The sequence below is a fragment of the Eschrichtius robustus genome, chromosome X (genome assembly GCF_028021215.1).
Source record: "Eschrichtius robustus isolate mEscRob2 chromosome X, mEscRob2.pri, whole genome shotgun sequence".
NCBI classification, from domain to species: Eukaryota; Metazoa; Chordata; class Mammalia; order Artiodactyla; family Eschrichtiidae; genus Eschrichtius; species Eschrichtius robustus.
Window position 1 is genome coordinate 37,950,640 of NC_090845.1, and position 24,588 is coordinate 37,975,227.

The following is a 24,588-nucleotide window of genomic DNA, read 5'->3' on the forward strand; positions in this document are numbered from 1 at the left end:
AAGAAAAACCTGTATGGGAATTCCCTGGCGGTCCAGTGCTTAAGACTCCACACGTTACATTTCAGGGGGCATGGGTTTGATCCCTGGTCGGGGAACTAAGACGCAAGTGTGGCACGGCCAAAAAAAAATTAAATTAAATTAAAAATTAAAAAAAAACACCTGTATGATATGAAAAAACAAAACAAAACATATATATGAACAGAAAAGGAAAGTTGAAAGGCTATTCACCAAAACCTTGTCTCCCCCCACCCACGGGCTTGCAGTTCATTTGCGTAATACAAAATTTAAAAATTTTAAATTAAAAGAATTTTTTAAGTTCACGCTCTATACTGGATTCACTTATTTATTTACCAGGAAATTAACCAAGACCCCAGGCTCAAAAGCCTCACTGCACTGCTTCTTGGGGGACGTTTGAAGCAGAGGCTCTTGAAATTGTCTCTTTGCCCGCCCCCGCCCCGACAGGGGGTGAATCATCCAGACCATGGGCAATTCTGGAAATTTGTATTCCATATTTTCGTGTGAGTGAAAAAAAACCTCCATGGATTTACATCAGAGTTTGCAAACTGGTGGGCCCGGGGCCTCCCTGGGATGGTTTTGTTTGGCCTGGCCTACCCAGTGTTTTATCAATGTCATGAATGCTAGAGAGAGTTCACGTAAAACTCCAGATTACTGGCTTCTCTTCTGAAAGGTCAGAAGACCTGACAATCCAGGGTCTGATCGCAGCAACAGCCCATTCCAGAGCCGCACTGCCCCTTCAGACAGGGCACCGATGGTTCTCATAGCCCGCGTCGCAATCAGGTGTAACCCCAAGTCAGGCGCGTGTGAGTATTTGGCCCAAACTTCTCCTTTATGCCGTTTGTGAAACGTAAATTCAGTGGGGTTCCTTGGTTTACACTCACTGAATGGTTTCGCTTCCATAAAGATTTGGAGCACGTATGGAGCAGAGGGAATGTGATGGCTTGAAAACATGCCTCCAAATTCTTTGATCCTCTTCCCGCATTAGATGGAGTCTAGGGAATTCCCTGGCGGTCCAGTGGTTAGGACTCCTTGCTCTCACTGCCGAGGGCCCGGGTTCAATCCCTGGTAGTGGAATTAAGATCCCACAAGCCGCGCGGCGCAGTCTAACCCATCTCTTCTTGAATATAGGCTGGCCTTGGTTACTCGCTTCTAACAAATAGAATGTGGGGAGAGTGACAGTGTGTGACTTTCAGAGGTGGATCATAAAAGGAAAGCTTCAGAGCGGTCCCCGCTTTTACAGGATGCTTGCCCTTGGAACCCAGCCACTGTGGAGGGAAGCGCCCCAGGCCACATGCAGAGTGTAGGTGTTCCAGCTGCCAGACCCCCGCTGGAGCCCCAGCCGACAGCCAGCTTCAAACACCAGACGTGTGAGAGAAGGAGCCTCCAGAAGATTCCAGCCCCAACCTCTGAGCCACCCCAGGGAATGCCAAGTGGAGTATAGGTAAGCTCTCCCAAAGGAGGCCTGCTCAAGTTATGGATTCATGAGCAAAATAATTGTTGCTGCTTTGAAACAAGAAGTTTCTTTTTGACACCTTTATTGACATATAATTCATATATCATAAACTTCACTCATTTGAAGTATATAACCCAATGGTTTTTGTATATTCACAGAGTTGTGCAACCATCACCACAATCGCTTTTAGAACATTTTCATCACCCCCCAAAAAAGCCCCATGCTCCTTCCACCCTTGTTCAGCCCCTGTCAAATACTAATCTGCTTTCTGTCTCTATGGATTTGCCTATTCTGGACATTTCATATGTATGGAATTGTGTAATACGTGGCCTTGTGTGTCTGGCTTTCTTCACTCAGCATAATGTTTTCAAGGTTCATCCACATTGTAGCAGGTGTCAGTACTTCATTCCTTTCTATGGCTAAGTAATATTCCGCTGTATAGATAGACTACATTTTCACATTTATCCATTCATCAGTTGATGGACATTGGATTTATATCCACATTTTTTTTTAAATAAATTTATTTATTTATTTTTGGCTGCATTGGGTCTTCGTTGCTGCACGCGGGCTTTCTCTAGTTGCGGCGAGTGGGGGCTACTCTTCGTTGTGGTGCATGGGCTTCTCATTGTGGTGGCTTCTCTTGTTGTGGAGCACAGGCTCTAGGCGAGCGGGCTTCAGTAGTTGGGGCTCGCGGGCTCAGTAGTTGTGGCTCGCAGGCTCAGTAGTTGTGGCGCATGGGCTTAGTTGCTCCCTGGCATGTGGGATCTTCCCCGACCAGGGCTCGAACCCATGTCCCCTGCACTGGCAGGCAGATTCTTAACCACTGCGCCACCAGGGAAATCCTTATATCCACTTCTTTTCGCTCACGAATAATGCTGCTATGAATATTCATGTACAAGATTCTCTGTGGAAGTGCTCTCATATCTCTTAGGTATATATCTAGGAGTGGAATTGCTGGGGCATATGGAAAATTCTCTAGTTAACATTTTAAAGTACTGCCAAACTATGTTCTAAAGTGGCTGCATCATTTTCCATCCCTACCAGCAATGTACAGAGGTTCCAACTTCTCCACAGTCTTACTAACTTTTGTTATTTTCTGTCTTTTGATTAGAGCCATCCTATGGGTGTGAAGTGGTATTTCATTGTGGTTTTGATTTGCATTTCCCTGATGGCTAATGATCTTTTTTTTTTTTTTTTAATTTTTATTTATTTATTTATTATTTTTGGCTGTGTTGGGTCTTCGTTTCTGTGCGAGGGCTTTCTCTAGTTGCGGCAAGCGAGGGCCACTCTTCATCGCGGTGCGCGGGCCTCTCACTGTCGTGGCCTCTCTTGTTGCGGAACACAGGCTCCAGATGCGCAGGCTCAGTAGTTGTGGCTCACGGGTCTAGTTGCTCCGTGGCATGTGGGATCTTCCCAAACCGGGGCTCGAACCCGTGTCCCCTGCATTGGCAGGCAGATTCTCAACCACTGCGCCACCAGAGAAGCCCCTGATGGCTAATGATCTTGAACATATTTTTTTTAAGTACTTTTTGGCCATTTATATCGATATATCTTCTTTTTTTTTTTTAAGTTCCAATCTTATTTTTTTAATTAATTAATTTATTTTTGGCTGCGTTGGGTCTTCATTGCTGCGCGCGGGCTTTCTCTAGTTGCGGCGAGTGGGGGCTACTCTTCGTTGCGGTGCACGCGCTTCTCATTACGGTGGCTTCTCTTGTTGCAGAGGACGGGCTCTAGGCGAGCAGGCTTCAGTAGTTGGGGCTCATGGGCTCAGTAGTTGTGGCTTGCAGGCTCCGTAGTTGTGGTGCATGGGCTTAGTTGCTCCCTGCATGTGGGATCTTCCCGGATCAGGGCTCAAACCTGTGTCCCCTGCATTGGCAGGCAGATTCTTAACCACTGCGCCACCAGGGAAGTCCCTCTTTTCACTTTCTTGATGGTATCATTTGCAGCACAAAAGTTTTTAATCCTGAGAAAGCCCATTTTCTTTTTTTTTAACCTCATTTATTTTAGTTTTTAAATTGAAGTACAGTTGATTTACAATGTTTCAGGTGTACAGCAAAGTGATTCATATATATATATATATATATATATATATATATATATATATATACACACCGGTTCATTTTTTTGTTTGGTTGTTCATGCCTTTGGTGCCATATCTTAAAAAACATTGCCTGACCAAGATTTGCTCCAATGTTTTCTCCTAAAAGTTTGGTAGTTTTAGTTCTTACATGTAGGTCATTGCTCCATTTTGAGTTTCTTTTTTGGTATGGTATGAAGTTGGGATCCAACTTCATTCTTTGCAGGTGGATCCTGTTTTCCCAGCATCATTTGTTTAAAAGACTGTCCTTTCCCCACTGAATAGTCCTTGCACCCTTGTTGAAAGTCAGTTGCCCATCTATGTGAGGGTTTCTTTCTGGGCTCTCTTCTATTCTACCCCATTGATCTATCTACCTGTCCTTATGCCAATATAAGCCATAAAGCTTGGGAGTGACTGTTATGCAGCCATGGTAACTGGAACAGGGAGGAAGCAAGGAGGGGAGTGACTAGAAGAGATCAAGTGTAAGATGGAGGAGAAAGATGGCTGAAGGAAGAAGAGACAGGAATCTTCCTTGCTCCTTGTTGAGTCTCCTTAAGCCTATCTTTTGCTTAAATTTGCCAGCCTTGCACACGCACAAGCAGATTATTCCGACCCCAGGGAATGGGCCATGAAGGCTGCTCATTTCTGGGGAACTGCAATCTCGTGGTGTAACAGAACAAGTAGGCCAACTTACAAAGGTTTCAGGCTTGTCCTTCTCCGTCCCATCCTTTTAGCTTGAAGCCTTTGGCTGGGGGCATTGTTAGAACTGGTATAGACCTTGCAAATCTAGCGGATTTGGGGATGGGAGTGACAGAGGCAGAAGTTCAGTCTTGGGCCAAACAACCAGGCTCACAGTTACCTCCAAAACGTGTTCAGGGTGATGATCCCACCTGCTAGCGAGATTAATCTGTAGAGGTAAGCCAGACAGATAAGCTATAATTGCAAACTCTTATAATTTTCCTTCTAGGATTGTGGACATAGGATGTGCCTGAAGACCAGAAACTATTTGTTATTTTATTTTAAGCATCACACAGGCTTCAGTCAAAAAAAAAATTTCTGCTTCCAAAGTTCATATCCTTAGCATTCCCTTTCTTCCTTCCTTCCTTCCGTCCTTCCTTCCTTCCTTCCCTCCTTCCCTCTTTCCTTCCTCTTCCTCTTCCTTCTCCTCCCCCCTCCCATGCCCTCCTCCTTCTAGTAACCATTTCCCTTCCTCCACTGCCCCCCCACCCCCACCCCACAGAGGTAACAACTATCCTGAACTAAGTATGTATCACTCTTCTTGTTTTTATATCTTTAGTAACTGGTCAGAAACCCATTAAGAGTATAACACGGTACTTGGCCTATTTGGAAATGTTAGAGAAATATGTCATGCTGTACACATTCTTCCGTAACTCGCTTTCTATTTTGGTCAATATTACATTTGTGACGTGCGTCGGTCTTGGTTGGTGTAGCTGGGGTCTAGTATCTCTTTGGTTGACTATAAACCAATTTATTTATTCACTTGCCTGCTCAAAACGCCACCTTCCCAGAGAGGCCCTCTCTGTCCTGACCAGTCATCTAAAGCGGACTCTTTCTTTCTTCTTCTTCCTCCTCAGCCTACTTTTAATATAAACACCTTGAGGGAAAAAAGCAGTTTCCAAAATCATACTGGGCGCCTGCTAACTCTGGTCCTAGTCCTCTTTTATAGCATGTGTGGCAGAGGGAAAGTTGTATGCGTTTGGGTCGCCCAAGAAGTAGATGCCAAGATGGGATTAGATAGGAAAGCCAGTCGTCGGCGAGGAAGCAGAAAAATGAAAGGAGAGCTTTCAGACCTCAATCAGGTCAGACACTCGTGGAAGGAGAGGGGAAGGAACACTCTCAGAGTGCAGTGTAGTGCCAAGAAATCTCCAGCCAGGCTGTGGAGAGTCTTGAGCTAAAGTCGACCATTGGAGGAACCCCACATCTGGGCAGAATGAGCGGCCTCTGTACTGCTGCTGTGCGCAGTCACTGGCTGGAACAGCCTCCGCCCCCTGGGGAAATGTGGCCTTGGCCTGAACGCGGTAGTGGTTCCAGAGGAGAAAGACAGCTGGGGCCTTCCATGAAATATGCTCCCTGAGTGGCAGGTCTGAACAGTGCGCTCTCATGGCCGGCACAGCAACCCTCCCCAGCAGCTTGGTTCTGGCTGCCTGCCTGCAGGGACTTCATGCAGGGACAGGCTGCTCAGGGTGAGGCCTGGCTGATCAATCCTCCCGTTTGTCCAAGCCAGAGGGCTCTGGGAAGGAGGGTGTTGTGGACTGAATGTTGGTGTCTCCCTCAAATTTCATATGTTGAAAGCTTAACCTTCAATGTGCTGGTATTTGGAGGCGGGGCCTGTGGGAGGTGATTAGGTCATAAGGGTGGATCCCTCATGACCGGGATTAGTGCCTTTATAAGAAGAGGCCAGAGAGCTAATTAGCCCCTTTCTGCCATGTGGGGATACAAGGAGAAGTTGGCAATCTGCAACCTGGAAGAGGGCCCTCTCCAGAACCCAACCATGCAGATACCCTGATCTCGAACTTCTAGCCTCCAGGACTGTGAGAAAGAAATTTCTGTTGTTTATAACGTCCCCAGTCTATGGCTTTTTTTAATAGCAGCTTGAACAGACTAAGATATGGAGTGACTTCAGTGTGAGGGGGAGAGACACCCCCTCCCCCAAACCAGACCCAAATCCAAACCCCAAACTCTGAACCTGGGCTTTGGGAGGGGCCTTAGTGGGGAGAGGCTGCAAAACCTTTTGGGCCTTCTGTTTCTGACAGAATCCTAAGACCTTTTAGAAAAGGAAGAAGAATGTTTTAACCTGTCTTCGTTTCATCTCTCTCTGCGGAAGCAGTTATGAGAGGCATTGAAAAAAGTCTGAGATGAAAATTACATTTTTTTCTTTTTTTTCCTCCCTCAAACTTATTATTTTGAAAATTTTCAAACCTGTAAAAAGTTGAAAGAACACTTTAATATACCCTTTGCCTAGATTCACCAATTATTATCTTGCCATGCTTTTGTTATCTGTGTGTGTATACTCTTTTTGCTGAATCATTTGAAACTAAATTACAGACATCATGATAATTCACCCCTAAACACCCTAGCATACATCGCCCAAGAATAAGAGCATTTTCCTACATAACTGCAATGCCATTATCACTCCTAAGAAAATTTACATTTATTCAATAATATCCTCTAATTTATGGTCTTTATTTCAATTTCCCCATTGACTCTGTAGCGATAGAAACCACATCAGTGGTTGTCTGGGGTGAGGGGAATGTTGAAAGCAAAGAGGCACAAAGGAACTTAGATTCTTGACTGGGAGTGGTGGTTACATGGGTATGAAATTGTCAAAACTCATAGAACTATACATTTAAAATGGGTGTCTTTTATTGTATCTAAATTATACTTCAATGAGATTGAGTTTAAAAATTTCCCCAGTAGTCTCAAAAGTGGTTTGTTGTTGTTGTTGTTCTTGTTTTTTGCTTATTATCCAATTTATTAGTCAAGTGTTTTATAACTATTTTTTCCCTGATCTAGGATACTATCAAGGTTCATGCATTGCATTTCATTGTCTTGTCTCTTCAATCTTCTCGAATCTAGAACATTCCCTCCTGCTTTTGTTTTTCATGGCAGTGATTAAAAGATAGAAATAAAAGAAAGCCAGGCCACTTGTCTTGCAGAATATCCCACATTCTGGATTTATCCATTTCCTCATGATTGGATTCAGGTTCCGAATTTTTGACAAGAACACTGCAGAGGTGATGCTGTGTCCTTCTTATTCTTATTCATCATGTTGGGAGGCATATGGTGCCAGTCTCCTCCTCTACGGGTGAGGCTCACCTTGTACGTTCCCTGCTACAGACTCAGGGTCATCCATTTTTTCAAGCAACCCCTGGTTCTTGATAGTGGAGAATGGTATTTAGAAACCAAGAACTTGGTCCTGGATGTGTTCATTGCTACCGGGGTATCAATGTTTTTTAGGCCCTTTTAGTGGGCAGACAGAGCTTGTATTTGTTTAAATACTGAGTTGACAATTCAAATCCAACATCACAAGGTTCTTTCTCCCTTCTGCACATTCCCTATTCATACCTCCTTTCTCACACAGAAGTTCCCAAAATTACCAATGTATTTATCATTTGCTCTATCTTATAATGCCTATAAAATACAATTTCAATACAAACATCACTACAAGAGATCTGCTAAGTAAAGTTCATGATATCTTTGCAGTTATGTTTGTCCTTAGAATATATTCCACTAAGGATGTACACTCTGTGTGGTAATGTTGTCAATGGGATACAAAGTTTCATTTGTTCTTATTTATATTCAAATTCAGCATTTATCTTTATTCATCTATTTTTGTTTTTGGTTTTTGAATATTTAAAACATTAAAAACTACATAACAGGTGTACACAGAGTCTTGCCCCACCCCTGACTGAGCTTTTGCCATTGAGGACTAGCATTTGCCATAATTTCTCTCTCTGCCAGTTTTCCCAGTGACCAGGTCATCACCAGATGGTAGAGATAAGGAAAACAAATCTAATCTGCAGGAATTTACAAATTGTATGTGAAGAGACAGGATCATTTTAGGGTCTTTTTATTTATTTATTTATTTTTAAGTATACAAGCTTTTTAGAAAGGGGAATCTAAGCATTTATCTAGTGCCTACTGCCTGTTGGGTATTGTGCTTGGTGCTCTCATTTAATCCTCACAGCTCTGAAAGACAAGTATTGGTGCTCATTAAAAAAAACAACAAAAGCCTTTTAGTGTAGAAAATTTCAAATATACCCCAACGTAGAAGAGTATAGTGCAAATAAACCCCCATGTACCCATCATCCACTTCAACAATTACCCACCGATGATCAGGTTTGTTTCATCTATACATACCTCCCCCTTCCCCCGCCTCCTGGATGATTTTGATGCAAATCCCAGATATCTTATCATTTCATCCATAAATATTTCAGCATGTATTATTAAAAGATAAGGTCTCTACCAAAAAAATGTTCAGTGTTCCTATTTCCCTGTTTTTCACAAATATTTTCTTTTTTTAGTTTGTTCAAACTGGAGTCTAAGATCCATATTTTGCAGTTGGTATTTCTCTTAAATCTTTTAGTCTATAGGTTCCCCCCTCGATCTGTTTTTTTTTTTTTTCCCACTTACAGTTTGAAGAAACCAAATCATGTGCCTTACAGAGCCTCAATCTGGCTTTTGCTGAATGCATACCCATAATGTCCTAACACGTTCTTCTGTCCCCTGTATTTCCTGTAAATTGTAAATAGATCCTAAACGTTCACTGTCCAGTATGGTAGCCACTTGCCACATGTGGCTACTGAGCACTTGAAATGTGGCCAGTCCAAATTGAAAAGTGCTATAAAATATACATTGGATTTTTTTTAAAGTTTTAGTAGAAAAAAACAAAAGTAAACTATCTCATTAATAACGATTTTTATATTGATAACATGTTGAAATGGTAATGCTTTGGATATATTGAGTTAAAATATTCAGATTAATTTCATCTGTTTCTTTTCCCTTTTTAAAATGTAGCTACTAGGGAATTCCCTGGCAGTCCAGTGGTTCAGACTCCACGCTTTCACTGCTGAGGGCCCGGGTTCAATCCCTGGTTGGGGAACTAAGATCCCATAAGCCGCGTGGCGTGGCCAAAAACAAAGAAACAAAAAAACCCTCTAAAAAAAAAGAAACAAAGGGCTTCCCTGCTGGCGCAGTGGTTGGGAATCTGCCTGCCAATGCAGGGGACACGGGTTCGAGCCCTGGTCTGGGAGGATCCCACATGCCGCGGAGCGGCTGGGCCCGTGGGCCACAATTACTGAGCCTGCGTGTCTGGAGCCCGTGCTCCGCAACGGGAGAGGCCGCGATAATGAGAGGCCCGCGCACCGCGATGAGGAGTGGCCCCCGCTTGCCACAGCTGGAGAAAGCCCTCGCACAGAAACGAAGACCCAACACAGCCAAAAATAAATAAATAAATAAATTAAAAAAAAAAAAAAAGAAACAAAAACCCAAAACACCTCTAAATAAAAAATGTAGTTATTAGAATATTCTAAATTACACAGGTGACTCACATATTTCTATTGGGCAGCGCTGGTCTGGAGGCTCATCAGTTTCAGGTTCAATTTTTTGGCAAGACTACTTCATAGGAGGTGAAGTGTTTGCTTATCAGGAGGCTCAGAATACCTGGCTGTTCCTTTTTGTGTTTTCTTTCTATTTTCGGTAATGTTGGCTTTCATGAATGGTCACTGCCTGGATCTACTATTTCATTAAGGGTTGTAACCTGGTAACACCTTATATTGGCTGTAATACTGTTGTAAAGCAAAACATTTCATGTAGGAAAGGCAGGGAAATGCTTCATTTTTTCCCCTATATTTGCCAGTTTCAAATGACGAGGTTTTCCCTATCATCCCTCCAAAGAGATCAATGCGTTTGTTGTTTTATACATACCATTCATTATGAACTCATGGATTTGAACATATTTAATGTTTACCGTACTCCCCCCTTATCAATGGGGGATACGTTCCAAGACGCCCCAGTGGATGCTTGAAACTGCAGACAGTATCAAACCCTATACCCAGGGGCTACGATACCGCGACAGTTGATCTGATGACCCAGTTGCCTACTAAGTGACTAACAGGCAGGTAGCATGTACAGCGTGGATAAGCTGGACAAAGGGACGAGTCACATCCTGGGCAGGACGGAGCAGGACGGAGCAAAATTTCATCATGCTACTCAGGACAGTGCACAATTTAGAACTTATGAATTGTTTCTGGAATTTTCCATTTAATATTTTCGGACCAAGGTTGACTGTGGGTAACTGAAACCTCAGAAAGCGAAACTGCAGGTGTGGGGGGTGGGGAACTACTTTATATTCTTTGCAGTTATCCTCACTGATGCTAAAAGTGGCCCATATTTATAGGGGCTTCTCCAAGTTGGCTACTGAGTCTGACACAGCCCTACCAGCTTCTACTGTGTATGTCCATACTCCCTGCCAACTCTCACTGGGATCAACCATTTCTCAAAGGAACCTCCATTCTCTTTAGTGAGAAAAGGTATTTAGAAACCACAGTCTGGGAGTCGGTGGTGCTCATTTCTATTAGTTATTATTTCTAGGTATTTTCAGTGGACAGAAGGAAACCTTTTTTTTTTTTTTTTTAATTCATCATGAGTGCATACTGATACCTCTAATTCAAGTTCAGGACTACACAATTTCTTTTTCTTTTCGTTCCTTTTTTTTTTTTTTTGGCCGCACCTCGTGGCTGGCGGAATCTTAGTTCCCCAACCAGGGATCGAACCCGCACCTTCAGCAGTGAAAGCACAGAGTCCTAACCACTGGACTGCCAGGGAATTCCCAAGGACTACACAATTTCTATTTAACCTCACCAATCCTATATTTGCATCTCCTCTCTCCCATGCTAAAAATCCCCAGTTCTCAACCATGCCAAACACTTTTTGCTTCATCTCACGACACAAACAGGACAGTGTCAGCATCGCAATGCTGACACTATCGCCAAGGATAGGATTAGTGAAAATAATCTAAACCGTTTCTGTACTTTTTTGTCCTTAGGGCAAGGGATTATACAATCACTTTATTGTGTTTTAAAGTCACTTGAAGTAGTTCCTTTCTGTGTGGTTATGCTTCCGACTGGATAGTTAAGGTCAGTTTCATTTTGCTTTTTGATTTGACATTGCTTTTGGTTTATAATTATGTAAACTCTAAAGTCAAATCGATATTATAAGAACATTCAGAGAAGTGAAGCTTCCACCCCTTTTCCTGGCAGCTTGTTCTTCTTTACCCAGAGGTAACCATTTCTAAAGCAATTTAGAGCTAGCTCTCAATTCCTTGTACAGTTGCATAGTACCCACTGTGCAGATGTACCACTGTTACTTCAGACAGGGCCCGGCTGATGGTGATTTGGGTGTTTTCACCCCTTTGCTGTTACACTATTGGGCCAATTTGATGAGGCTGAAAGAGGAAGATGCCCAAGTGCACACAGATGATAAGCATATTAAGATTAGATTTGGTGGGAGGGAGTCGTAGAAAAACTCAAAGTAACAGTGGTTTCAACAGAACTGTTTATTTTTCTCAAACATAAAAGGCAGGCAGAGCAGGGCAGGGCTGGTATGGTGGTTCTGTGCCACTAGGTCCTCAGGCACCCAGGCTCCTCCAAATACATTGAGCGCTTGACTTCCATGCTTCATGGTCCAGGGTGGGTGCTGTGGCTATAGCTGCCACAACCACACTGTAGCCAGGAGGTAGGACCAGACAAAGGGAATGACCTTGCCCTTTAGAGGCACCTTCAGAAGAACCATACTTCTACTCTCCACCTTGGTAAGCAGTATGAGTGAATCTATACCTGGGAGCCCGCTGCAGCCAGTATGACCTCATTTATACCGTATCTTCACTGTGGAGAGCTCCTCTACACCCAGTGGGTGCGCCCCCTCTGCTCCCATTGGGGCGGGGGGGGGGGGCGGGGGCATCTACACCTATGGTACCTCCTCTTTACCCATGGGGAATTCCTTGACATCCAAACTTTTCTAGGCCATGGGCAGCTCATCTATACCCTGGGTCAGATACCCTAGTTATTCTTTGTCCACGTTTTCTAACACCCTGATGGTTCTTACGATAAATGTTCTAACTCAACAACAGCTCCTCCAACTGCATAAACCACAACCTTAAATGTCTCCTAAACCAAGCCCATTACTTACTTCCTCTGCAACCCTTAAACCTGTGGCTCCCACTTATTTTCTTGGCTTTATTAATAAAATCACCTTCATTCAGGATAGAACCTCAGTTGGTCTCGGGCCCCCCCCTCCCCGTACCTCCAGCACAAATGCAAATACAAACAGCCAAATACCTTGGAGTTACTCTTTGCTTTTATTTGGGCTCTCGGGAGCCCCTTGTTACCTATAGTAGTTCAGGCTCCCCAGTGCTCTTTCGTTTCGATCGTTTCTGCAGGTCTTGCTTGTCATTTACTTTGTCTTTCTCTCCTGTTGTTTGAGATGACTTCCTAATAAACAATATTCAGCAAACTGTGAACACTGGTTTTAACTCCGGAGTGGGGAATGGGAGGAAGGGTTGGCTTGGGATGACAAGAACCTCTATTTCTGAAATGCTGGGTTTTCTTTAAAACAATGAAAGTGTAGGGGCTTCCCTGGTGGCGCAGTGGTTGAGAATCTGCCTGCCAATGCAGGGGACACGGGTTCGAGCCCTGGTCTGGGAAGATCCCACATGCCGTGGAGCAACTGGGCCCGTGAGCCACAATTACTGAGCCTGCGCGTCTGGAGCCTGTGCTCCGCAACAACAGAGGCCGCGACAGTGAGAGGCCCGCGCACCGCGATGAGGAGTGGCCCCCGCTTGCCGCAACTGGAGAAAGCCCTCGCACAAAAGCGAAGACCCAACACAGCCATAAATAAATAAATAAAATTTAAAAAAAAAAAGTTAAGGATGTACCTCACATATCTTAATTAAAAAAAAAAAAAAACAATGAAAGTGTATTTTTTTATGATCAAAAAATTAGTAAATCAAGAACACTGTTGGTTCCCTTTTGTCTTCAGGATACAGCCCAAGCAGCATTTGGTACTCACCAACAATGGGCCCTCTCTCATTTCCACCTCTGACGCTGCTGGATTTCCCCATTCCCAAACACGGCTCTCTTTTCCCACCTGCCAGGTCACAGAGCTTGCAGGTCCCCTCCCTCTGCATACTTTACGACCCCACTCAAGTACATCATCTCCATGGCCCCTTCCGTCTGCTCTGCCTAGGTGTTCTCAGGGTTCATTGCGAGACTGAAAAGCACTAAGGGCATTCTGATCCCAAATGGATTTGATACAAGGAAATCAGATGCTTATAAAATCTTTGGGAGGGCTTGGAGGAATGTGAGTCAGGGATGACACCGGAACCACTGGATTTAAGAACAGTCTGCTGAGGTTGTCATCCAGGCATCACCACAATCACTACTGTGTCTCATTACCCACAAAGCTGAAGACCCAGTGTTGGAAGGCTGGTCGAGTCACTACAACTGGCCAGCATGTCTCCCTAACCCTTCTTACCAGCAGCCAGTAGAGCAGGAAGATGCCTCTACCTCTCTCTGCCTTCCAAACCGACCATTCAGAATCCTAGCAGCAAATGAGTCTAGTAGTTTTCAGGTTTCTAGCCTCTGCAATGAAAGAAGGAATTAAAAGGATGTAGGATGGAAATTGAGTGCCAACTGATAGTACCCAACAGGGATACTGCTGCAAGAAGTAAGAGCAGTAGAGTAGCTGAGTGGTCAAAACTACAAGCCTTGACTATTGGGCCAAGCAGGTTTGGACTTCACGTTAAAAGGTCACAGAAAAACATGAGGTCTGGAGGGAGAAGTGACACAATGAAAGTCCTGTTTCTGGACAAAAATATTCCTAAAGATAAAGGGTTGGCCATGATGAAGCTACCGTAGTCCATCAGGGTCAAAGGCAACGTAAAAGCCTACTAGGGCATCAGAGGAGATAAGGCTGAGAAGGATCTGAGAAACATCAACATGTATGTCTATGAATCGAGTTTTCAGGATAGAACTTCAAATTGTCTTCAGAGTCTCACTCTCCTGAAATCCTCTAGTCTGTTTCAGTTTATAGAGACTATAAATTGCCCTGAAGTTATCTATAGGGAACCGACCATCAACACCACTTTAAAAAAAAATTGACAACAGGAATGTTTTAGGAAAATACATAGGAAACAAGGTACTTCAGTTTTCTCCTTTCCTCAACAGGTTTATTGCCTTTTAAGAAAATTTTTGTAAAATATAAATACAAAGGCAGAGAATTTACTTACAAAGTTAAAACACAGATTTCAAACATAAACACACAATTCCGAAAATTTTAGTTTTATGTACAATTTCAAGCAACCTCAACATATTATGTTAGTTTTCAGTATTTTACAGGGTACAGAAAAAAATAGCTCAAAGTCTTCTTTAAATAAGAGCATAAAATGTTTAAACATATAAACAATCCGGTTTGATGCGTGAAAACTAATTTCACAGCTTTTAAATTAGGATATAAAAGTTTCATACAATTAGTTGTTGTGTGTGGATATGGTTTGAATTTATATTACACACTACTGGATCACATCCAATAGCATTGACCTGGCCTGAGCAGGTACTCTGTAAACAAAACATAAAGTTACAACGTCGCCAAGTGCCTTCCCCGAATTCAACCCCCCAAACCAACCACACGGTTCTGACCACACTCTCTCAACAGTTATGGCCTCTGTCATCGGAGCTTTGTATGAAATTAAGTCAAAGTGTGGAGCTCCTTTTCCTTATTTTTTTTTTTCTCCTTAAAAAAGAAAAGAAACAATTGTTCTGAGTAAAAACAAACATATCCCAAAGCATGTGTGCATTGAAAAGTAAAGAAACATTATAACAATTTCATAAAAACTGACTTAAAAGTTTAAAAAGAAAAAAACATGTTTCTAAGTCCTTCCGACTGGAGTCGTGTCTCTTATATAAAGAAGAGATATTTTCATATGTAATAGTGTCCTTTCTTTACAGAAATAGTCGTATTATGACACATATGCACAAGGATTAACACTATGACACACTGTACACGGCGGGCCCCGGCGAGCTCACCAGTAGTCGTCTGAGTCCATGTCGCTGGGGTGGAGCCACTCCATGGATGAGCCCAGCAGAGTCTGAAGCTCGTTCGTGAACTCCACCAGATCTAAGAGCTCCTTGCTTTCAGGATTAAAGGATTCGAGGTCTTCTGAGCAAGAGAATAAGAGACTTGCTGACACTTGCCGGTAGAACTCGGCCTCCGCGATGGTGACAATTTCCACATTTGGGAAATTGCAGCGGAATATGCGGGAGGACATTTTCAATTTCTTGAGCATGTCTGAAAGCAGCAGCCAGTTCCGAGGCCTGAACCAGAGAAAGGACAGTGGTTTGAGTTTCCGGCAAAATTAGAAGCGCTCCCAACTATGAACTACCCGTCTCCTGGCGGTGAAAGGGCCCGTTACTTCCACTTTGATTACCCCACCCCCACCCCACTTCTCACTGTCCTTAGAAGATCTACCTCTTTTTTTTTTTTTTTTTTTTAAGTTTTGTTTATTTATTTATTTTTGGCTGCGTTGGGTCTGTTGCTGCGCACGGGCTTTCTCTAGTTGCGGCGAGCGGGGGCTACTCTTCGTTGCGGTGCGCGGGCTTCTCGTTGCTATGGCTTCTCGTTGTGGAGCACGGACCCTAGGCGCGCGGGCTTCAGTAGTTGTGGCTCGCGGCCTCTAGAGCGCAGGCTCAGTGGCTGTGGCGCACGGGCTTGGTTGCTCCGCGGCATGTGGGATCTTCCCGGACCAGGGCTTGAACCCGTGTCCCCTGCACTGGCAGGCGGATTCTTAACCACTGCGCCACCAGGGAAGCCCGGAAGATCTACTTCTAGCGGGGGAACTCTGGACTCATGTGCATGTGTTAAGAGACCATCTAGGGTGGATCAGCCAACTTAGACAAAAGCAGGAGCAGCGCCCCTGAACGAGGCTCGGTGCAGGCCACCCCAGTGCTGCCTTGGCTCTGGCCACAGCTCAGGTCACCCCTCTCCAAGTGGATGCACCCCGTTCTAGTCACTGGGGAAAACCAGTCTGTATGCCAACCCAAGGGAGATGGCGAACACCTCTTTGATCTCTCCTCTCCTCCGGCCCTCACGGAGAGAGCACGAGAAACACTCGAGTTCACCTGGCTTTCCTTTCCTTTCCCACACCTCCAACCCGCCCCTCAATGCTTCCGGGAGTGAGGCTTTTTCGAGAAGGGAGGTGGTACAATCCTTCCTGGTACCCTGCCACGCTTTATGATCTCTATCCCGAATAGAATGTCAGCACAAAGGCAGACACGTTCCCAGCCTCAGAGTCCACGCAGGCTGCTACTCCTGAAGCACCGGGGTCAACACACAGCAGAGCAAGGTCTCCTGACGTGTTCACTCCGAAGGGTTGGTCATGGGGCACAGTGGCCCGACCGTGGGGACAAGACTCGATCTAAGCAAATCTGAAGACACATAAGATCCCAGGTGCCACATATGGCTTTCTCTAATCTTATACGAGAAGAGGGTACATCAGTATCGTCCCGTGGCCCTCACGCGCCTTGGAAGGCCCCTACGGTAGCCGTTTGGGGAGGATCCCTTCCCCAAGAGTTTAGTGACTGAAACTGTGCAATTCCAGTCACTGACTCCCGTGTCCTTTGGGCTCTAGGGGTGTGTTCCAATGAGGGCAGTTTGCTGGGGAGCCCTCCCACCCCCCAAACTTTTCTGGAAAAGTTCTACTGCATTATGTGAGGTCGGTGGACACTTGGTGAGGAATTCACTCACCGCCCCCCCCCTTCCACCCCCATCTGCTGAAGGGGATTTCTAACTCCTGCCACCCCATAGAGCAGCTGGGCTGGTTCTCGACCACACGCTGGCCACGCTCACCCCTGAGCGACGGACACCTGGACGTTATAACACGGCAAAAGGGGGCTTTCTGAAAATTCAAATTCAAATGTGTCGCTGTAGGCCTCGTCGCTGTCATCCTGGTCCTCCGGTCCTGGGGGATTTGCTAAAACATCGTAACCACTTTCATCATCTGGTTCTAACCGGGGGGCAAACAAGAGAGAGGTCAGTAAGCTAGAGCAAGATTCCAGCTGTTCTCCAAAAAGGACCCTGGAAAAATTCTTTCCCAAGCGAGCCCTGCTCACAGCACCACCACCCCCGCAAGCCCTCGCCCGCACCAGAGAGAAACGTTCTGTAGCTCATGCACGTCCCGCCCAACTGAAACGAACAAGGCTGCTCACCACACACAGAGCTGCCGTAGAACTCCCAAGAGCCACCGGGGTCACCGTCATCAGGAACCTGCAGGTCGTTTAAATAGTCTGGAGAGAGAGAGAGAAACAAGATAACGCCTGCTGGCAAGAGGCAAAGGCTGCTGGAGTTCGGGAACATCTCACACTGGGGCTGGTGTCACCTCCCGACAAGTCCCACACTGCACACGCCTCCAGGTATCTGACTGAAACCTACCCACACGTCCACCCGCCTTCCTGAGGGACTGCCCGCCTCACCGCCCCAGCCTGCCAAACAAAAGCTAGCCTGGCTAGCTAAGAGTTTTCCAGCCCTCCCTTGCAAAACTCTAAGTATGTATCTCTTCTTTGACAGACTAATGTTAGGCCACTTTTCCCAGTAAAGTGTCACTTAGGGTAAACGGGGGGTGGGGGTAGGGGGAACCCAGGTGAAAGCCTGTGAAGTCACCGTCTAGATGCTTGAACAAGACCGTTTCTTGACCTCTGTCGTACCTGTTAAGAACTTCTCCAGAAGTTCGCTGTGGGTCATTTTCATGATGGTTCTACCTGAGTATGTGGCCAGGGTGGGGTCAGCACCGTAGGAGAGGAGCAAGCGGACGATTTCGAGATGGTCGTTCTCGACAGCATCATGGAGAGGCCTAGGAGAGGTGCGGGGGATTACACCTGTGCACGCGACGCTTGCTTCTAGCGACACAGGGCAAAATGGAGCGTGTGCGGCCAAGCCTCGCAGGCGCGCTATTTCACCGAGGAGGTGAGTGTACGGTCACTGCCATTCCACATAGGGAACCTGAGGCACTGACTGGCCCATGGTCAAGCGACAAATTGTTATTTCGACACATAACCCTTTACAGGACAGGTGAAGGGACTATCTCAGGCCTAATTCTTAAATGCAAATCTCTCTTCATGCACGGCCCAAGGAGGAACTCAGGCCACGATGAAAACGTTTCCAATGAACTTAAATAGTGACAGACTGTAAGAAGATAACTTACGGCGGGGGGAAGAGAATCCCAGCATCATGGAAGCCAATACGACGACAAGCAATTGTTACACCGTTACAAACAAAACAAACAACAAAAAAAAGTGCAGTTTGTAAAAGAAACTAGGGGCAAAGTGGAACCTCTCCTGAAACCAACTTGGAGATGAGAGATCAACCCTCTCGCCCAGAAGCAGTCGACAGGCAGGGTGAGTTCTCAGGAGGGTACAGAGTCCTCCTGCCCGTGTCCGCTGGGGTCAGGAACACTGTCCGCAGTGCCATCCAGAAAGAATGCTATTTGGAAACCATGAACCACCAAATACCTTTCAGTTTTGCTAATTTTATGACTGTCAGGAAAGCCCCAGTGCCCTGCCTCGTGGTAGCATCCCAGGTACAACCAGGAAGATGCTTGGGCTGACTCAGGCCTGGGCCTCTGGCCAATAAACCGAGGTCAAGGACAGAGTGGGGGCCAGGCCCGGGGATGTGGGTGGACACGGCAGGTCCTATCAAGCCAGTCGCCATTGGACCTGTCTGTACTCCTGGAACTTGCAACTCACATATATTTTAAACACTGTGATTCAACAGACGCTGGTGAAGAGTCCAGGGTCTTAAAAGAGAACACCCCTGATTATTCATGCAGGCTCAACATTTTCAGGGACTTCTGTCCAGGATAGCGTCACAAAGTTTTACAGTTCTACGTAAATTTGCCAGAAAGATCTGCTCGATTCCATTCTAGAGGACTTCGCCATCAGTGTGCTTACATGGAACTCACTCTCCATCTTTCCTTCTGGGGTTCCCCGCACACCCTGAGAACCACTGCCTATGCCCCCGCAGGGCCAGGCCAAGAGCAAGACCGCCACTGACCTGGTTCCATCCTGGGCACTGCAGTTGACATCGGCGCCATATTCAAGGAGGTGTCGTACAATGTTGAGCCAACCCCTTGCACAAGCCTCGTGCAGGGCACAGTAACCCGCGTTGTCGCGGTGGTTCACATCACAAATCTTGTTCTCCAGGCAGTACAAGACCACTTCCTATGGGGAGAGGAGAGGAGATGCCATCAGACCACCACACAGTGAACCTTGTAAGGGTGACCTCTTCATAGCTTGGCGGTGCCCACTTTCAAAGGCATACATCCTTGGGTCCAAAAGCCCACTATGGCGCGGGCAGGAGGCAGGCATCTTGGTGGGGGGCAAGAGCGTGTGCGAAGGGCTTGGAGATGCAGACAGTGTTGTCTAAGGCTCTGATGCACCAGTGGCCTGGCCATGGGCAAGTTACCCTTGAACTTCTCCAAGCTTCCATAGGGCTGCTGAGAGGACGCATTCAGATAGCGATGAAAGCCCTCAGCCCAGGGGCTGACGTGACCAGTACAGAGGTGTCACGGCTGCTAACATCTTAGATGACACATTGCCAAGTACAGACCATTCTCACTTGATGGGTCCGTTCAGTCGGTGGCAGTGGATGATAACACAAGTTTAGATAAAAGTATGGATGACCAATGCTTAAAGAGAGCTTAAATCAGCCGGAGAACATTCCCCAGCTCAGAGGAGGAGGGACACCCAGGTCAGCTACATCCTCGCGCCGCCTGTTAAGACCCCAAATCAGAACCTGGGCCTCAGATGCTCTTGTTTGTATGTTAAGTAGAGTTAAAGAGAAGCTCTCTCTCTCCATCCTCGAGGAATGACACAAAATGCTTCAAATAACCCCACCCTCTATTTTGCCTCACTCCACCCTCTCGGGGCAGAATCAGTCTAATATTTTCATATTTACTCAAGTTAATGACAGGAACCTGATATACCACATGCCGCAACCTCCACATTTCAAGAATCAAATAAAACGTTCACCCTCCCCTCCCCCCGAAAGGGTTCTGTGTCAACACTGTGCATTAGAATCACTGTTATTAATCTTATTTCTTTGGCTTGTTAAAATATTAATATGAACCACTCCCAGTAAGCACAGCAGTAATTTATTCAATGTTGTATTACCTTAAGAAAGTTTTCAAACACATCAAAAGCAGCTGCCACCAGAAAACACGTTATACTGTTTATACTGGGTAAGTCATGCCCAGCAGAGAGCTGTCAGGTTCTGAGAGCTGGGAGTAGGCAGAGCTTGCATGTGGCCCAACACATGGTCTGCTGGGTAAGGGGGGATGGGATGGGGTCTCCCATCAGGCCTCCTTGTGACATCTCTCAGGTAACTCATCTGTTAAACCTAAAACGGGGGTCATTCTAGCCACCCATAAGTGCGAGATGGGTTCTGTAAAACCTTTTATGCCCTTTGGAGGACACGCCAATCAAAGGTGACCATTCACTTGGGAACGAACTAGAATGTTCCATTTGCTCACCACGTGAACCTAATGGGGCATGCTGGTAAACCTGGCCATCGGTGTGCCCTGTTACTTCAGGTCACTGCGGCAGCTCCCTTCCAAAACAAGAGGAGGAAGAGAAAAGGCACGCCCACGAATGCGTTTCTCCGTTTAGATCCCAACCTGCCAGAAAGCCCACAATCCTCTGGGCTCCCAGGCCACCTGCCCCGAGCCCTGGTATCCAGGATACCGCATGAAGCTGCTGCTCTTTTAGCAGGCCCTCACTAGCCAGACTTGAGTGGACGGCTGCAAGCTAATGAGTTGTGTGCCCCAGCCAGGGAGAGGCCCTGTCACATGGCTCTGGGATCAGGTCTGAACGCCACCAACTGCTGTGCACAGATCAATTTACTCAACCCAGGGTTTATTTGCTGTGACAATCATGGCCTTCACCTGGAAACCTTCATCACTACTAGGGCCGATTCAAGGGTACCTAGAAATGAAAGGCCGTCCAAGCTGATGGGTAAGTCAACTCTCTTCTCCTGGAAGATGGCAGCAAAGGCAGCAGTAGCCCCACGGCCAGGTCAGACTTTTTGCCACGGGCTGTCCTAACTCAACCACGTTGATACCACTGTTTACACAGTGCTTCTCATTTCCCCAGATGAGGACGTCTTCTGTCATCCACAGGAACCCAGGAGATATCAGGAAAGGAAGGTAGTACTATCCTCATTCAACACTTGGGGAAACTGAGGCCCAGAGATATTAAACCCCCCAAGTTCAATTAACATGAAGTACTAGACCTATAACTCAGGTCTTTGGTACCTGGTCAGCTGGGAGGATTCGAAAGGCCCAAGAGGGCCCCAGCTAGAGGGATGCAATCCAGCTGTGACGAGCATCCCACAGGTCTTCTCTGTTGGGGGTCAAGTGGGCTAACTACACTCTCCTAGCTGGGAGGGTGATGGCCTCTAAATGGATGGCAACCGTCGTCACCAACAGTTTCTCTAACTGAAAGGTGAAGAGGCCGGGCGAGTCTGTCTACGCAACACATTTCTTGGTTTATTTTCTCCGCTAGAAATAAACGGGAGTGTTTGAAGGGCAGCCCACCCATTCCCAAGCAAAATCAAACTGCTTTTGTTGGACAACTCTCTGTTAAGCGGCTATAAGCCGAATGCCATTACCCGCAAAATGTAACCATAAAGGCCATAAACCCGACGTTGTTAATTAATTAAATGCCTCATTAACTTTTTAAAAATCATGATTTATTCAATTCATAGAAAATTTAACCAGCACCGCTAAAGGCACAAGCATGTGGTTGCACACTGGCGTTTTAGCCTAAGAAATAGAAGCCTTTTTCCCAGGAGGGAAAGGTTTGAGGTCTTTGGCCACGCAAGTGATCTATTTAACGCGGATCTGAAGCCAGAGTGTGTTTCTAAACTTCCAGAACCAGATTATCATGACATAAAGCTCAGACAGCCTTTTTACTGCACATGGTATCTTTGGCTAAGCAGAAGAAAATAACCAAGAATGCTGAAGACAAAACTTCAGGAAAACCCTCCCAAACTGTATGTTCAAACCACACCCTTATCTGGTTAAGCAAACTGTCCTTCAATTTTAAAAGGTTTAAGTTGCCACATCCCCCAACTGGGCCATCATCCCAACATTTAAACTCCTGCCCAGAGAAATCCCAGAAAGTTGGATTCAAAGTTGAAAGCGTTCATCTACTCGTCACAATGTTCAGCATCAAAACCGGTGATCTGTGTAATCTACATATTGAAATTTACATTGGAAGAAAAAAACAAATCCGACCATAAACATTCCCAAGGCTTCCTGTGCAATCAAAGGCCAGGTAGCCTAAAAAAGTATGGATCAAGTGCCCCTTGGTCCAGGCCTCAGACCCACCAAAACCAAAATGGAAACTGTCTTAGAGGACCAACGAGGGTCTTTTGAGGTCTCTGGTCCCAAAGGGAGACTGCTGGAAATGATGCCAAGTTCACAGGTGGGGCTAGGAGCCCCGCTCTCCACGGTGGGTGCAGCAGCACCGCGCCCCCCCATCTCCAGCATTTGCTGGAAGCGGGAGTCTATTTTCTCAACCCTAACCCACAAGTTGGGGTTAGGGGGCTCCCCCCCACCTCCAGCCTGTGCTGGAAGCAAGGAGTCTATTTTCTCAACCACGGGGGGTCTAGCTCAGCGCTATGTGCAACATCTGCTCTGTCCTCCTAGGCGCTGCTGCTCTCAGCTCTTGGGAAACCAACTGGGTGCTCCTTGGACTTCACCTGCAAGTAACTGCGCTAACTACCAGAAAGTGCTCTCTAGCTAATGGAGAGGTCTCCAAGAGACGTGTAGATATAAACAACAGCACAGCACATTCAACCAACAACAACAAAAAACACCCCCAAACTAAGCATAGCCCTAGCACTTCCAACTTCCCACCCACAGTCATGCCTTAGGGCCAAGGCAGGCACACCTCGAAGGGCTCACGGCACTATAGCGGGGGGGGGGGGGGGGGGGAGGAACGGGGGACAGGGGCACAGAGCTGGCTGAAGGTGTGGGCGCCAGGGCTCCGGGCCAGCCTGGGTCCTGCCACCCCAGTGCTCGTCCACACCTCCACGCTCAGCCTGCTGAGCCGCATTTTACTGTCACCATTCAACTCCCAGAGGGCTGATGCCAGCACAAAAAAATGCCTTTGCCCTGTGGGCTATTACATCACAATTTCTACTGACAAGTATGGTGGGGGAACTGCACAGGGCAGAGGGAGTAATCTGTCTCACAGAGGTTTTGAACTTGTAAAAAGGGCAATTGCAATGTGAGCCAGTCTTGGTGAGGAGCGTGGTGGGTTGTGGAGCACTGCTGGATTGCTACCTGTACGGGTATCGGCTAACCCTTCTGAGGCTCAGTTTCCTCATCCGAGAGTGGGCTAGTACTCATTACTCCCACATGAAGATGTTAAAAGGGTGAAAGGAGTTACTACAGATCACACGGGCTTAGAAAGATATCAGCTATCTTTCTGTCTATGTTGCTCTAGCAATAGAGGCTATCACTGTCATCAGCCGTGCTGGGTTAGGATACAGCGGTGTGGACAGGGAGTTTTGTGCAAGGCTCAACCCCCGCTCCCCCCCCATCAGCCCTCGGCTCCTGTGCCCTCTCAGAAAGAGACTGCTCAGGTCTGCCCCACTCCCACCCCTGCTCTGCAGACACTTCCCACCCGCTGCCCCACAGGGGCACCACTCTGCCCCAAACAGCACAAGTAACCCAAAATAGAGCTAATAACTACTCTCCCTCTTGCTATTCAGAATCCAAAAGGGCTCATTAAAATTCCCCTAGTCGCCAAGCCCTGGGTTAGGTCAGATTTTATATCAGAGATAAGTGAGCCGGACTGGCCGAAGCAGCCTACCTGCCTGAACGTGAACGGAACATCAGAGAGGCCTGCCTTTCTTTTCACACCACGACTGAACAAGCCACCAAAGAGCCGGCAGTGTGAGCGGGGCCAACGCAAACACCCTGTTGGAAGACCTAGCCCAGCCCGCCACGTGCAGGGGGCTGGGCTCTGAGACCCGCCCCACATCCCCAGCCAGCGTGTCCCCCACCCAAGGAGCAGCAGCCCGCGGATCCTGAATCCGGGGCACCCACAAGGATGCTCACCTCATAGCCAAGCCGGGCGGCCCGCTGTAGGAGGGTCTCGCCCGCGTTCTTATTGACAATAAGTCTCCGTGCTTCCGGTGGCATTGGGCGGGACTGCGTGGTCTCTGGAGGGGAGCTTGAGCATGGCAGCTGCAAGGCCTGGGAAGCTGGTAGCAATTGCTGCAAACGGTCCAAGGGCTTCTGGTCCTGCTTGGCCGGCGAAAGATCATAGTCGGAACTGGACTCAGGCCGCTTTCGAAATCTCCGGACGGTCACCTATCATGAAACCAGGCAGCGCACACATTTCAGGCTGCCCTTCCACCACCCGCCTGGTTCCCCTCCTCCCTGAATGGAGGAAAGCACTTT

The 24,588-nt window shown here is 46.7% G+C and overlaps 1 protein-coding gene across 11 annotated transcripts in view; it reads right to left on the reverse strand.

The window, feature by feature from the left end:
• Window positions 1-14,429: 14,429 nt before the first annotated feature.
• The window catches only part of BCOR (BCL6 corepressor), a 114,694-nt gene continuing 104,535 nt past the window's right edge, over window positions 14,430-24,588 (reverse strand). For all 11 annotated transcript variants that reach the window (XM_068532963.1, XM_068532968.1, XM_068532970.1 and 8 more), the window contains 6 exons: window positions 24,244-24,498; window positions 19,170-19,336; window positions 17,825-17,970; window positions 17,330-17,407; window positions 16,971-17,127; window positions 14,430-15,439 (listed from right to left, as the gene is read on the reverse strand). In XM_068532963.1, coding sequence (XP_068389064.1) covers window positions 15,148-15,439; window positions 16,971-17,127; window positions 17,330-17,407; window positions 17,825-17,970; window positions 19,170-19,336; window positions 24,244-24,498 — 1,095 coding nt within the window. In that variant the 3' untranslated portion in view covers window positions 14,430-15,147. The remainder of the gene's footprint in view (window positions 15,440-16,970; window positions 17,128-17,329; window positions 17,408-17,824; window positions 17,971-19,169; window positions 19,337-24,243; window positions 24,499-24,588) is intronic.